Here is a 16,284-nt window from a genome sequence, read left to right as displayed (position 1 = left end):
ACATTATTTTTTAATTTTTATAATGACCACATGAAGTGGGTATTACAGTATTTTTGCCATTTTTACTGGTACGAAAACTGAGGAATAAACATGTTGTGGATTTATCCAAGGTAAGAATCAGAGTGAAGAAGAAAACAGGAGTTTCACTTCATTCCAAAGCCTAAATACATTTTCCCTGCACCCACTACAAGGCCAGAATACAGGAACGACTAATACATATTTCGTGCCACTCTAAAATAATTCTACTTTAGTGTGCTAACCTGATGACAAGAATTCTGTAGACAGGATTTACTAGCACTTTCTTTTCCTGATGGAAGGAGCTAACCATTACATTTTTCAAAATAGGTAAAGCGGAGTCCATTGTTTCTTTGCTTTTCTCTCTTTCTCTAGTAAATACATCCCTTGAAGGAATTAGTACAATTTTTTTTTTTGAGAAAGATATCACCAGGGTATTTGGTAAGAGAGTGTAAATTTATCTTTTCCCTTAGGATAAGACTAACAATGATGTGAGTTTTGTATTAAATAGTTCTCGATCTGCTTCTGTGGTACTTAACATTTTGTTGTGTCTATAAATTCTGAGGTGGATTACAAGTAATGTATGTGAATAACTTATCTCTTTAGATTAGAGCAAATTTAAGATTATCTCTACAAAAACATTGCTTTCGCTTGCTCTCAAGAGAGAAGCAAGAGATGGAATCCAATCTAGCAAGTACTGAGGATTACACTATTACAACCTAATAACTGATACTAAGCCTATGTAGATATACCTATATTATCTGTGTGAACTGCTGCTTGCCCTTAAAGGTAACACTGCCATCCTTTGATTCTTCAAAGTATGGATGAGTCAAAGATGAACAAGGCCACTGATCAGAAAGATAGATTTATTTCTGAGCTAGAGATCAACTTTGTATATGTTACCAGCTCATGAATCTTTTTTAGCAGCTGGTGTTATTGATTACATTTTTAATTAAGAAAAGTTGTGTGAAAGTTCCTAAAATGGGGGTTGAATGGGCAAAGTTGAAAATTTATGGAAATTGATTTAGCATTTAATAAATGTATGCATACCTAATGGCAATTGTACAATCCAAAAATATATCATTTCATGTTTAAATGAATGGAATGGCTTTCTATAAATGTTCTTATAAAAAAACCATGTAAGGAACAAAATTGGATATGGCTTATTTTTTCATACCCAATTTATTTCAGAAATATCAATATTTCCTTCACTATTTATACTTTATGAAAATTGGATGAAATAAAATGTGTTTTTCACTAATTATTTAAAGAAAATAGCACTACTATGAAAAATAACATTCCAAACTCAGCATGGAATAAAAGATATAACATCATATACATTTTCAGCTTGTTCCTGTTTCAACTACAATATTTACTTTGAAAAGTATGACATTGTTTCTTTTAGAAATAATCATTTCCCCCTTTCTACATGCACTAAAAATGATTCCTTCCCATTTCTCTCTACATGTAGAACTCACATTGAGAAAATACCTGGCATGAGATTGCAGAACCAAATAAAAATAAGAAAACTAAAGCGTTAAAGGTTGTGTAAGGACAAATAGGGAATCACAAATAATTTTTAAATTACTTCGATGTTTTATATACCATTGCTATATTTTCTTATTTATTTCAATTTTTATTCTTAAATTATAAAACACTTTAAAATACTGTCATATATCCACCATTTCGTTTGCATAGCTATCTGTTCCAGTGTCTTTTAAGCAAGATTTTTTTCACTAAAAAGAAAACATTAAAAATATTTGTCAGCGTCATCAGAGAGATGATCACTTAAACTGAAATTATCTGATAACTTCCATATTAAATCTCATCAGAATTTTAAAGAATGACCGAAAGGCCTCTAAGAAATTATTTTCCATGCCTCTTCGATGTTCAAAAATAATACCAATAATGATCACTGGGATTTGGATTTTCTTATTAGGGAAAAAATTTTCTAAATAAATTAACTAAAAATGGGATAGAAGTACATTTTGTAGACTTTCTGTTAATGATTTGTTTCATAATTACTGTAAATACTTATTTTCAAAAAAGGTATTTTAGTTCTTCTACTCCCATTTGTCCTGTACTTCATTTAGTGGAGAGGTGAAGGGTGGGTGTTGTGCGAAATATATATATGTGTGTCAGTCTTTGTATTTAAACTTTAAATGAAAGAAAAATTTTATGCTTTCTTCTGAAAGTCCTTGATTGTCAGAGAATGTGTAAAGATGTAGGTAATATAGGACAGCTTTAAGGTACAACAATTATTAATAACTGAAACATTAAGTAAACCTTCATAAGTCATATATTTAAAAATTATTTAGATGCTGGGAGAGATTTTGGTTTATTTTTAGGTACAGTTAGAAAGTAAATAGTAGTTCATCTTTCCCTTGCAAGTAAAGATTAAGAAGAAAATTCTCAAATTTCAGACAATGCTATCATTATTATGGAATAAAATGTGAACAGCGTTGTACGTGAAATCCATTGGGCCAGCCATTTTGATAGTTTAAGTTGAAGGCACTTGTGTGATTTGCAGTGTGGGCCATTTATGGCTGTCCTACGAACTCTGGATTTACTGTGATATGTGTATTTGCCTCAGGGCAAACAGCTTGCTTGCCTCAAACAAAAGTCTTAAAGATAATTCTCTATGAGTTTAAACTGGTTTTTATTTGGGTTGATATTTGCTATTTGAGGTAAATTATCCCTTCTTTGGCTCTTTTCATATTATGTTATATAATTTTGATTAAACGATTGTGTAATATTTTCTATAACTTATTCTGGGCTTCTGTATATAAGTTTAAAAATATATTCCACAAATTAAATGCTTATACTTGCTTATTTGATTGCTTTTCCTATTGGACTTTTAATAAAGTTGCCTAATGGAACTCACTTATAATGAAATTATTTTTTTCCTTTTACCTGTTATGTTTAAAACAGCTATTTAAGTTTGACTATGCTATTTTTTTTTTACTTCAAATAGTGCTTTTAAATTCAAGTTTTCTACGAATAGGTTTACTAACTATATATATATTTAAGATAAATATATATATATTTCAGTCTTTTATGTCTTAAGGTACGTTTTCATAATTTGCAAAATATTTGCTTTTTACTTTATATTATAACTATCAATTTTGAAAACTTATTTTTCAAAAGTATCAGGAATATTTTATTGGCAATAACCTTGTTAATTTTTGTTCTTTATGTCTTGGTAGAAATGGCTTGAGATTTCTCAGTTCTTTGAGTTCATGAATTCAACCTGTTTTAAGCCGAAATGAGTTCTTTGAATACCATTAACCATTAAATACTACTGACCTTTCAACTCAAAACATGCACTTAAATGTAAGAAACGACAAATAGTATATAAGCATATTTTATTCAATTTTATTTTATACAGAAAATTTTCAATTTTAATCTTTCATACAGTCCATGAGCTCGTGTTCATGCAAATGTGACATGCAATAATACATCAACTGCATTTGACTCCTACAGTTGGCTAAAGAAAGGAGACTTTAGGAAGTACCAAATGATGGGGAACATCCAATGATGGTTTGTTTTTTTTTAAATTTTGATTATATGATTTTTTACATGGATATATTCCACCATCAATAAAATACTCCCGTGAACCAGGCCTCGCTAACCACCACCATCACTTCCCCTCTACACTGGATATTTTTTTTTCGTGACAATTACACTGACCTTTGCCAAAAACTATACACACAGAAACACCATCCGGGCCCCCTTCCTCAGTCCCAACCTCGTACATCCAGGTGCAAGGAACCGTGCCGGGCTTTCAAGAGGATATAAATAAGAGGAACAGCCCGAATTTCCAGATAGGTCGTCTGGTGCGATCATTCCGCAATGTACCAGTCAGTATTTACTTGAAAACTTCAGAGATGAGCAATTTATAGCCTCTGACTTCAAGGAAATTAAACCCAAGTGGAAAGGATTAGGAAAGCACAAATCTCTGTGCCTGCATACGATAGTACTGAATATGAATCCACACACTACAATAAAAATAGCTAATGTGTTGTGAGATGGCCCACTGCATTTTACAAAGCGCTCTCCTGCAAAGGAAGGGTCGGTATAGAGGTTCAGAATCTCTGGCAGTCCAAAAAGGGGCGAAATCAAATATGGGCGCGAGTGGGCACCTGGAAAAATTTCATGGTGGAGACTGCATCTGAGATAGGCCTAGAGACACCCACTGGGTTGCAGATACTGGAGAGGCCACTCCACATGGAAGGACACTCCCCCACCCCCACCCTTCTCTTGCTCGAATGCCAGTTACACCACAGGGTCCCTGCTCCCAGCCACGTTTTTAGGAGACACCTACAAACGCAGGGGTCCGACATAGAAGACACTTCTGCTGTACAGTATGCTAAATCTGGACTCGGAGAGTGCACCGGGGAGATTGGCTCACGCAGGTGGGCACCCTCTTGGTTCCTTAGCTCTGACTCTGCAAGACGCTCCCACCCGTAATAGGCTACCGCGGCCGTAGGAACTGACTGTCGTGGCTGCTGCTTCTCCCATCAAATTCCGGCGCTCTGGAGCGGCGGACGCTGCAGTGGAGAGACCTGGGTTCCTCCTGGGCCCGAAGGAGGAGGCACACAGCACCGCGGATCCTGCTCCGGGACTCGGAAGCCTATTTTCTCCTCCTCCTGCCCGCGGCGGCGGCCGCGGCGGCGGCGGCTGGAGCTGGGGGCGGGCGAGGGGCGGAGTCGGGGAGGAGCCGGGCCGCGGCGGCCCCAGCGGCGGCAGGTGTGGATAAAGCGGAGGTGCGGGGCGCCCCACTCTCTCGCTTGCAAGCCAGGGTTGGCACTTGGGGGTTGGGACTGTCCTTCCGGAGGAGCTTCGCGAGCGGTTTCGACCTGCGCACAACTTGGGGCGCGGCCCAAGGCGGCAGGTTGCACGTCCGACGCCCGGAGGAGAAAGACGCGCGTCCCCGAGCGAGGAGGTGGCGTCCGGAGAGCGACCGAGGCTGGAGGGTGGGAGAGATGCAGCCGCTGCCCCGGCGCCCTGGCGAGGCCAGGCGGCACCTCTGCCCTCCCACAGGACCCGCAGGTAAGCGAGGAGGCGCGGGAAGCCGGGCGGTGGCGCGTTCCTCGCGGAGTTGAGAAAGGGCTTCGGGGCCTGGGCACAAGGCGGTCTGCGCCGGGTTGGCGGGCCGCGGGCGCCCGCGGGCGCTGCAGCGGGGATGCTGCGACCGGGTCCGGCGCATCCCGGGGCACCACGGCTCTGGCTCTGAGCAGAACCACCTACTTCTCTAGCCCTAAGTCTGTAGTGGTTTGTTTCCTGGCTCAATCTCCGAAGTCACAGGTCCGCTCTCTTCCCCTAAAAACAAGAAGAATAAACTGTGTCTGTCCAGGAGCGATGTTTGAAATGAGCCCTATACTATATATTACTATCACTTTACCACTTCTACTATCCCCTCTTAGAGTGAAGAGAAGTTAGGCGTGTGTCTTAAATCCCCACCGAGTAAGATTAGTGTTTGTTTTCGCTTTATGCAGGTGGGAAAACGATGCTCTGTAAAATCATGGTTTTTCCAACAACACTCCACTTAAAATTAGAACCTCTGATCATACAGCAAGACAATGGCAGTCGTGAAAAACACAACAGAAATGTTCACTTAGCGCTGCTTTGGCACGGGAGAAGTTAAGAAAAATTTATGCATATATAACCCTGTAATCGGTTTCCTGCGGGACCGTCTTTGGCCCTGCACAAGTGGTGTTAGGGCTGAGAATGACAAACAGCTCAGGACCTACACCTGGATTGGAGCTGAGGCTATGGCCAGACACCCCTTGCCGCCCGGGACCTCTAGTTTCTGGAATCGGACCTTTCAGTTTCCTTCACTAAAACCGTGGCAATTTTGAAGTGAAATTAGGAAAATGGTCCTATTGTTTTTCTCTGGAGTTTATTATCCCTTCGTTAAAATGTTTCTCTCGTGGACAGAAATTTAAGCAGTATTCTATTTTTTACTTTGTTTTAAAGAAATTTTACTTGAATTGATTAAGAAATGATTTTAAAATGACAGCGAAGTTAAGGTTTGTTATGGAGTTTTGTGATTGGGTGGGGGAGGAACTGACTTTTAAGTTATTTTTCAGATCTATTCCTGGTTATTTCTCATTGTCTCTTTACACGAATCCTTAAGTGAAGGCCTTTGTCTTGATTTTAAGGGACAGACGTAAAAATAACAGTGGCCTAAGTCCATCCATAGGAACTATAGCCACTTTTATTTCCTTAACTTGTTATAGTCTCATGAAAACTGGGCTACTTTCTTAATTTTAGGATGTAAAAAACACCTTAAGTTGAATTTTAGGCCCCAAAATGAAAATTTTTTATGTGTTTATTTTCATAGAATTATCAGACTTTATGGAATTATCAGTTTGTGATGTTTATTTTTTTTATTTATGCCATATGTGACCTTACTGTTTATGTGGATATTGCTTACATGATAGGTAAACGTGAGTCGAAGTCAAGAAGCTCTTTTAAAAAGTAGTTATTCTCTGGGTGAAATTTTATTGGTCTGAAAAAGCTTACATCAGAGATAAAGTTCTTGATGATAACATGGACTATTGGCTCTTTTTAAATTTTAAGTAGGCGATTAAAAAGGGAGGAATAAAATGCTTTATACTTGAGCATCCTTTTTTTAAAAATGCAGTGGAAAAAGTAAGGATATCATGTCTGTACAATGTAATAACTAGATAGCTATTCTAGAAGCTATAAAAATCTTGAGGAAGTAAAATTAAAAGGTAGCATAAAATTATGTATTATACTTTTAGAATTTTAAGGAGAATGCACACTTGTAAATTTCAGATTCTCAAGTGAACAGTGTTAAATTGGATGAAATAGTAGAATTTTACTACAGATAATTTTTTCTCAGGTTAAAAGATATCTACTTTGGTTTCTTTAAAATTGAAGTTATAAATTCTGTTGGTAGCTATAAGGATAATTCAAAGTATTTTTAATTATTTAATTTAAAAATTCTTTATAGATTTGTAAGATGTCTTTTGCTTGGAGCATTGACATTAGACACTGTCATTAAATTTTTTGTATAATTGCCACTATTTTTCTTCATTTAGCATATCTAGGTAGTTTTAACATTAACACCGTGGGGTATCTTAATAAATTTAAACTGTAAAAAAGCAATAGATTAAATCCTTGAATATTAACTTTTCAGTGATGGAATCTACCTTTAAGGTAAAATGTCTTTTGAAGACATTTTAGAATTCATATAATGGTATAATTCTTAAAGAGTAATGTTTTTGATAGTTCTTTTCCAATTTTTTGAAATTACAAATTAACAAAAAAATCAATAATTATGTTTTAACAGTGTTTTGATGTATTTAACCATTTCCTTAGGCATAAACTCCAAGTGTTTCAAAAAATTTTTATAGAATTGAGAAAGTTTATTTTCTGTTAAAACATATTTCTATAGACTAGAAAAAAACTTGTTGAATCTAGACTAGGTAAATCTTAAATAACAATGAAATTTGATCTTTGTATTGTGAAATGTATTTTTACCGAGACTTTTCGACTGTCCTCTTTTTAGAAACATAAGTGTATAGAGAGTAAATCAATTATTTCATTGGTACAATATAAGTACCCTAATGTGCTTGCTTTATTTATGGACATAGAAAGGAGAGGAAAGGAGAGGAGTCCAGAAAATGGTCAAAATAATTTTGAAGAGGATTGCGATGAAGGGGAAAAAAATCCAAGCATGATTATGGTGTATATGTGTGTTCGTTTGCAGCGAGGAAAGAATGAAAAAGAAAAGTTTTGAATCAGAATTTATCTTCATTAAGCAGATTCCCTAGCACTTTCTACTTCATTGTGAAATTAACTTTTTAGCCAGTATGTAGTTACAGTTATTGAGTGTATTAAAATATAGCAGATGCAGAAAAATAAATCCCATTGGAAAATTCTTAATTGTGGCTTTATCAAATATACAACCTACTCTATATTGTCTAAATACCATTTTCCAAGCTAGTCAACATTTGAGACCAATTTATAAATTAAATATATTATAAAAGTTAAATAAGTAATTTCCATTTTAAGAGAAATGCCTTTTTTTTTTTTGAGGGACTATTTTTTAACATCACAAATAGCACCAGTCCTTTAAGTAAAATAAGAATGGTTATATTTATTACAAATTATACTTTCAGCAAGGGGAAAATGCAATTTTTATTGGCCTTGAGGGCATTTATGTTAAGCAGTTTGGGGCCCAGTTTCCATTTCTGTATCTGACAAAGGACTGGGTAGTAAGAGATGAAAGACTGAGGAGAAAATTAATAAAACAAGCTATGTGGTTCATCATAGCTCTGCGACATGAATTCAGAACCAGGTAAATTCTGAGAGCCTGATTCCTCACAGCCCTTTTACACTGGTTCCAGTGAGTTAGCACTGGCATTGTATGGAGGAGTGTCTCTGCCATTTGCAAAGCCGACTTCATGATCCACAGCAAATCAAACCCATGAAATCTTTTAGTTTTGTCCAATTCAGTTCCACTTCCTTGCCAGGGGCATAACAGCTGGAGTTAAAAGACATACACAAATGAGAAAATTAGTGCCATTTGTGTATAGGCAGTAGCTTTATTCAAACTGCTTTTAACCTAATTGACAAAAAAAAAAAGACAAACTATGATTTGATTATAAGTCCTCCAGGGTGAGTAGCATGTAAGAGACTGGCTCAAAGATACATTTAGGTTTTTCACTTACTTAGAATTACTTGTAGTTTGCACTGTAGTTCTCTGGTTCAGTTGTGTGGTGGGGGGTTAGGGAGGTTACTTCAGCCTCTGCAATTTGGAAGAGGCAAAAAGTAAAATAAAATTGTAAACTTTTAAATGATCAAGATGATATAGCATTGGTAGTGTTAAATTTCTTCCATCACTGCTGAGGTAGCAGTAGTCAGATTTTCTCTGTTAGATTTTCTTCCTTATATGATTAATCTAACTTCTTTGCTTAGAAGTAATCCCGATTCTGAGAAGTGTATCAGAAAAAAGAAAAGAACTGTTTTTAAAAACAATGGCATCTGACAGCCGACATACTGAGTTATCTCTGTTGAATTTCAGATGGACTTTGGCCATGTTAGTCAATTAGATATGTATAAAATAAAGAAATTAGCTCAGAAAGTTCTGCTCCAGTAACTGGTGGTATGTATGCTTTTCTAAATGAGCTCAATGTGATATGTAATGATAAATCAAGATCAATATTTATTATACAGTTGAGGTAAAACTATTTTGATGTCCAAAGTTTGATGCAAGCAAAGGATTGGGCCCCTAAAAATCAAACTAATAAGATCTTACTAAAATCACCTGAGATTTTTGAATTATAGTGTATTCTCAAGTGGGTATTCAAGTCATAAAGTCATTATTGAATAACAGTGTGGGGTTTTGGTAATGTTTTCCTTCTTTAAACTTCATTAACTTAATTTTTAAAAAGTCTCACATAAGAAACAATTGACTAAAGCAATAAAAGTGTGAGCTCTCTGTGGTAAAATCAAAATGTAGTGAATGAAGTCTTTGAAATTAGGATTTAACTGGTTTTCAACTTGAGTGGGTTTTCAGGTAAACTAATTAGTAGTATTGTCACTTGACATTTTCTTTTCATATTCTGTGCCATGACTCAAAACTGATTACTATTTTATGAGTAAAAGTGGAACTATATAAAATTAAAAAGCAAAACAATTTACAGTATATAGCCTGTCTTTAATAGTTTTATAAGATGCTGCTGCATCTTCGCCAGCACCTTAATAATAAGATTGTGGTTTGCTTTATTATTTATTTTTGGTTTTGGAATTGAGATTAGGATGATTTTTTAAATGAAAAAAGTAACCCTAATTTTCCTTTAAAATGAATATCTATGCATATTAACTGTTAGTCATGACAAACAGTAGTTCGAATGGTAATTTGAAGTAAAAATATTACAAGTTAGGACCTTGACTAAGGATGTCATAAGTAGCCTTCAATTTACTTCTAATAATCGAACAATTGAAATTTTATCATAGATTTTTAGTATCTGGAAACATTTCTAGTTTCATATAAAAGGAAAAATATAGTAAGGTATCTTAATCTTATTAAATATTAAACAAATTAGCCAAAAGATGATTTTTTTAGTGATTTGTGGTTTTTCAACCAAAAGTACTAAAATATCTTTATAGACAAAAGAAGACTATATGGAACAAGATCATAAAAGGAAATATAAAAAACTAACTAGATTTTTTTAAAGAACTAATTCTTTAATATAATTTTATCTTTAGTGCCTATAGTTTTTCAAATTCTGGAGAAATGGCAGTAAATCATACGGAATAACAAAAGTGCTCAAAAGATTTAACAATACTCATTCTTATAAAATAAACATATTTACCAAATGGCAAAAGCTAATGTTCTGTATTTCCCTTTTTTAATTAACACATTGTCACAAAGAAACCAGTAAAAATAAAAATCTAATTGTAAATCAGTTAAAAATAACTTAAAATACAGATTTGTTCTAAAAGTAGATCTTCCTTCTGAAGGTGAAGTTCTTCATACTAATCGTAGTGTTGGTAGAATTTTTTTGCAAAATTCATTAAAGTAGATATGATAAGACAACTACATATTTAAGAATAATAAACAAGTTACTATGTGTTAGCTCTATTAGCTAACCGAAAAACATAATTTATACTGGCAATATTAAAATATAAATGGAACAGTGTAATTTATTATTATTTACTTTTATTTCAGAACACATACTCAGTATTATGAAGAACTAACAGAACCGTTTTCCAAAACTGGTAGGGCATCAACTATCTAGATCTTTTTTTCCAAAGCAAATATTAAAATTAAATGTGATCAACCCTTCTAATTGTCAGAGCAATAATAGTGACTGTTAGATTTCTCTCTATTGATCATTTTCTGTGTGCCATACTTTATTCCATGTGCTTTATCTGTATTACCTCCAATAACCTTCCCAGCAACCTTATAATCTAGGCTCCATGATTGTTCCTGTTTTCAAACAAGAATACTGTGGCGGGGTGAGATTAAAGGGATCTAACAGCTGGTAAATGGTGTGGCTCTGGGATTCAAACATTAAGTCTTTCCTATTCCCACATCTCTATTCTTGATTACTTTGTTATACTGCATAATAATTAAGCAGAATGTTTGTGAAACTCTTGTAAAAGAACTGTTGGGGAGTCATTTGCTTACCATTTTGAATGTCCATTAGAGCACATTTTTTTCTTTGATTTTTAGAGCTAGTTCAAAGCTTTTCATGTGCAAGTGTGGCAAAAGACATAGATGGTGTAAGTAGTAATGTTTGTGACCAAAAGAAATATCTGTTGCATTTAAAGTATTAAACCTGATATTTCAGATAGAAATGTAAATTTTCTCTGAAGATCATTCCAAAAGGATCATCTAGATAGTTTGTGTCTGTGTGTATTTTGGAACTATGGCACTGGAATTGGAATGTAGTTAAAGCCTTTGGGACACCTAACCCGTAATAGGTGGTCAGTGAATATTTTTTAAGACAGTGAATGAGGGAATAAAAAAAAAGCATGTCTTTGCCTATGAAAGTTCTAATACATGTTTGTGTGTTGAAGTGTAGTAGCAAATATGGGTAGCATACCACTATATGTGCGCCTGTGGACAAGTTACTGCACTTTTCTTCAACCCTGGTTTCCTCTTTTGTGAAATGGAAATAGTTATATCTCCCTGAGTTTTTGTGAAGGTTAAATAAATGATAATTCCATTTTTTTTTATTATCCCATCTGACCTTTGTGTGTAAAGTCTGTTCAAATTTTAAGGATTGAAGGATAGCTTTCAGAGCCAACCATAATGAAGGTGATGAGACAGAAGTTCAAGTAACTGAACCCACCAGAGAAAGAGTAAAGGCCAAGGAATAAAGTGAAAATGGTGCTTTACTGGTTCTATAGTTAGGGGTAGGAGCCCAGGCAAAGAGGAGTAAAGGAAGGGACCTCTGTTCCAGTGCTGAATCTCTAGCGTTGACTGCGGCTTTGGACAAGTTGCCTGGGCTTGACTCTGTGTAAAGTGAGGGCATACTTCAGGGCTACCTAAGAGTCTTTCAAGTGTGGTCCATCTTAGGGGATTTAAGGAAACTACAGTTCCATATACACACACTCTCAACTAACTCTATATCTCCATCTCCCTCCTTCCTTCCTCATCCATATCCAAATTTTAATTTCTTGGACCTAAACTTTCCCTTTAGCACTATTCTCTCTTCCTCCCAGCCTCTTTCACTGCTCTCTGATGGCAAATGAGGTGTGAAATAGTTTTTATTTTGTAGAGGTTAAAGACCTTGCACTCCTGTGCAGGATGATGGCAAAGTACCCTTTCAGGGCTCATATTTTGCAGTGTCTGAAATTCGTCATAGAGACACAGAAAAAGGGCAAGAACAGAGGATTAAAGAGTGGACTGAGTCAGTTTGCAGGCTGGACAAAACAAGGATTAAAATGCAGAAAGATGAAAGAAACTTTAATAGAAAAAATATGTATATATATATTTCAAAATGAATTCAAATGTCAAAGCAAAAATGTCAAAAATAAAATTAGACAAATTTACATGAGAAGAAAGTAAAACTAAAAATCTAATTTCATAATGGAAATATGACTTTAAAAGAGTGAAAGCAATTAAAGCTTTAGGGTCTTTTTCATCAGAATTCCTCTTTTGAGGCCCATTGGAACAGAGTCGTTATATTCCCGGAAAGCAAAGCTTTTATGCGAATGGAGAAAGAGGTTAAGAGGAGGATGACATAAATCAATATTCCAGAACACTACCAAAAAGCAAGCAAATCCAAGCATTATGAAAGAGATTTTTGACAATAGGATATTCTGAAGTTCTTTGAAAATAAGAAGCCATTCTCTCTTTTGTGTCCGAAATGGAAAACAGGGACTACAGAGATTAAAAGTCACCCGAAATTTAAAGCATTTAAAGAAAATCCAAAACGGTCAAGTTTTTCATTACATGTGTCAAAAAAAAAATCATTGGAATTAAAAAAGCTAATAAAATAGAAACGATATGACAAACATAAAAGACACTCCCCAAAATAAAAGCAAATGCTGAATTCTGTTTGGGTCAGAGGGACCTGGTGTAGTTACTGAAACCTGTGGCATTCTAGAAAATGATGCTAGTTTATGGGCAATAGTGTTTACAAGTGAACAAGGAAGAAATGAGCTAATCTTGCTTATTAGTTACCAGGTCCTGCTCAATCTAGAAGTAATTTAGTTAAGTAGGTTGCTGTGGATAGAAGATTCTTAATATTCACTTTTTGTCATCTCCCTCTCTCCATCCCAACATTACAGATCTTACACAGGTGTTATGAACTGGGTATGGACTTTAACATAGGAAGCCTTATATTTGAGTCTCAGCTCAGCACTTCTGGCTGTGTGATTTGGACAGGTCTTCTAAAAGTTGTCTCACTTTTCACTTTTGTTAAATGAAGTTAATGGTCATCTAATAACTTTCTCACAGGGATATTGTGAAAATCAGATGAGCTCGTGTATGCAAAAGTATTTTTAAGTGTACCCGGCTGTTTTTACTGTAACGGAGAGAGATCTTTATTTCCAATGAGCAGAAAACATTAAACAATGAGATGAGGACTTTTTTTTTTTAATCTAAGTTCTTGAGGCTTTAGGAAATCACTAAATGTAGGGCTTCGTAACCTGGAGTCCATGGATCACAAAAGGGCCCATGGATAGAATTCGGAGGATTATGAGATTGGTTTGGAAAAAAAAATTTTTTTGACTTGTATTATATTTGTACTAACCTCTAATTGAAATTTAGTATTTCCAGTATAAATGGAGGCAATAAGTTGCAGTAGTGTTTAATCAGGGTATGCAACTTTGTCATCAATAGAAATCACACATACTTTCATATCATATTATAGTCATCAATCTAGACATCAATCGAGAAATATTGTTTATGTGTGACACAGCTTTGACATGATAGTATTTATTAGATGTAGTGCTAGATCTTTTTATTTAATATGTTAAAAAATCATATATATTGCTATATTAAAATGTGTATTTTAATATTTAGATATTCAATATAATAGGTTTCCTTTGTAACCTGGTATACTTTCATGCATTTCCTCTGAGAAGGACTCCATAGATGCAAAAACAATGTTGTCATCGTCGTCATTATTGTTGTTGTTTTTGAGGTTATTAATCTGACAGAGGACCTACGGCTTCACCAGGTACTGGTATTGCAAGAAGGATTACCTGTATACTGGCTACACAAATAGTCATGGCTGATAATGCAGCTCAGAGTGAGAAATTCCAGTTATGCAAATTAAAATATAAATAAAAATAGTTATTATATAATGAAACAGTGCCTTGGACAATACAAGCACAAATCCCTTCACTCAGTGCCACCTCTGTCATATATGACAGATTCAGGCTAGACCATACTAATGTACTCAGAGGAGTGAAGATCACAGTGACTAACAAACAGCATACGTACCTTCCAGTTTAGGGTACCTTCCTGACACCTATAGATGATGCCTGAACAACAGACAATAAAAATGTTCGTCTGGAAACCCAAAAAGGAGATAAATATTTACATTTCATTTTTAGATTTTATTTTGTATTTTTGCCATTGTGTTTTTGACTTATTAAAAAAATTGCCATAACTAAGATTACTCTGCACCTGTGGATCTTTGGTAAAACCTCTGTCAGAACATTTGCCTGATGCCTGATATATGTGCACCTTTCTCCCCAAATAGAGTTTTAGTTCCTTGAGATAGCAGTCCTATCTTGTCCTGTTCTCCGCAGATTTTATTTGATGCCTACTGAGATAATTGAGTAGATAATAAAGGTGTGCACTTTGAGTAGTTGAGACCTATTTTTATCATCTCCATATTCTCTGATAGCCCCACTCTGCTTGAAAAATGAGGCTGCATTTGTAGAAACAACAGCAACAAATAAGCTGGCATTTATTGTGTACATCATGTTCATCTTGATTTCTCAGTGTTGGTTATTTGAGATCCTTACATAACAGGAATTTGGAGGACATGACTTTCCTGGGTTTTGTCACTGTTTTTGATTTTGCTTGACCATAGTGTCCTTCTTAACTGACAATGCATGACTTTGAGGTCTACTAGTGGTATTCAACTAGCAGGAGCATCAGAGAATCAGAGCCTTTCATAACTGGAAGGGCCCAAATTCTCTTTTGCATTGGTGATCACAGAGGCCAAGAAAGATCAGGGGACTTACCCAGACTTCAGAGCAGGTAAGTAGAAGACTCAAGAGCTGAATCCTGTCTGTAGATCCTCAATCCACCACCCTTTCACTGCACCAACTTCTCCCTAAAGAGTGTTTGATCTTGCAAAATTCTGCATGGGATTCTTACATGTGGTCAGTTGTAAAAATTCAGCATGCTTTTTTTTTTTTTTTTTTTTTGCTTATTAAAGATTCTGAGAAGTTCTGCAATATAGAAATTTGTTTGATTTTAGTCCACCATTTCCAAGTTAATTTGACCACAGAATCCTTTTTTCCCCCTTAGAATCTCTAATAAGGAGTCATATTTTGGGAAATACTGCCCTGCACAGTGGTGAGCTTTGATGATGATGATGATGATGATAATGGTGATGGTGGTGGTTATGGTGGTTGTGGTGATGGTGATGATGGTGGTGGTGATAATCGTGTTGATGGTGGTGGTGATGACAAAAACAACAATAACATTTACTGAGCACTTACTGTGATGTTATAGGCACTGTTCTAAATGCTTTACATAATAAGACTCATGTAATCCTCACAACAACCCAATGAAGCAGGTACTATTATCATCTCTATTTTATAGATGAGGAGAATGAGACCAGAGAGGCATCACCCTGTAAATCAGGGTTTCTCAACCTTGGCACTATCGACATTTTGGCTATATAATTTGTTGTTGTAGGAGGCCGTCCTGTGTGTTGTAGAATATTCAGCAGTATCCTTGGCCTTTTCCCAATTGTTTCAACCAAAAATTTCTCCAGACATTGACAAATGTCCCCTAAATTGCTCCTAGTTGAGAACTACTGTTGTAAACTTATCACAGAAATATTGAACAATTTTCATAGTAACTTTTATAGTGACTCATGATAAAGATTGGGCAAATTACTCATTGTAGGTTCTGTGACTATATCAAGCTAGGTATACTTGTGTGGGGGTGGATGTGAGTTAAACTTGACCCACACTGCTCTCTTCTACTCCATTTCCTTACACTGCTTCTGGTAAGAGCCAAGAGGCCAAAATTGTTGATTCTGCCCACAACTTCTTTTAACTGCCCTACATACACTCCCAGTTCATATA

The 16,284-nt window shown here is 35.5% G+C and overlaps 1 protein-coding gene across 1 annotated transcript in view; it reads left to right on the top strand.

The window, feature by feature from the left end:
• The first annotated feature begins 4,242 nt into the window (after window positions 1–4,242).
• LOC107506748 overlaps window positions 4,243–16,284 on the top strand; it is a 31,028-nt gene continuing 18,986 nt past the window's right edge. The window contains exons 1-2 of the mRNA XM_016137593.2: window positions 4,243–4,430; window positions 4,736–5,067. Coding sequence (XP_015993079.2) covers window positions 4,243–4,430; window positions 4,736–5,067 — 520 coding nt within the window. The remainder of the gene's footprint in view (window positions 4,431–4,735; window positions 5,068–16,284) is intronic.

The sequence above is a fragment of the Rousettus aegyptiacus genome, unplaced genomic scaffold (assembly GCF_014176215.1).
Source record: "Rousettus aegyptiacus isolate mRouAeg1 unplaced genomic scaffold, mRouAeg1.p scaffold_m13_p_3, whole genome shotgun sequence".
NCBI lineage: Eukaryota > Metazoa > Chordata > Mammalia > Chiroptera > Pteropodidae > Rousettus > Rousettus aegyptiacus.
This window is presented reverse-complemented; position numbering and strand designations above follow the sequence as displayed.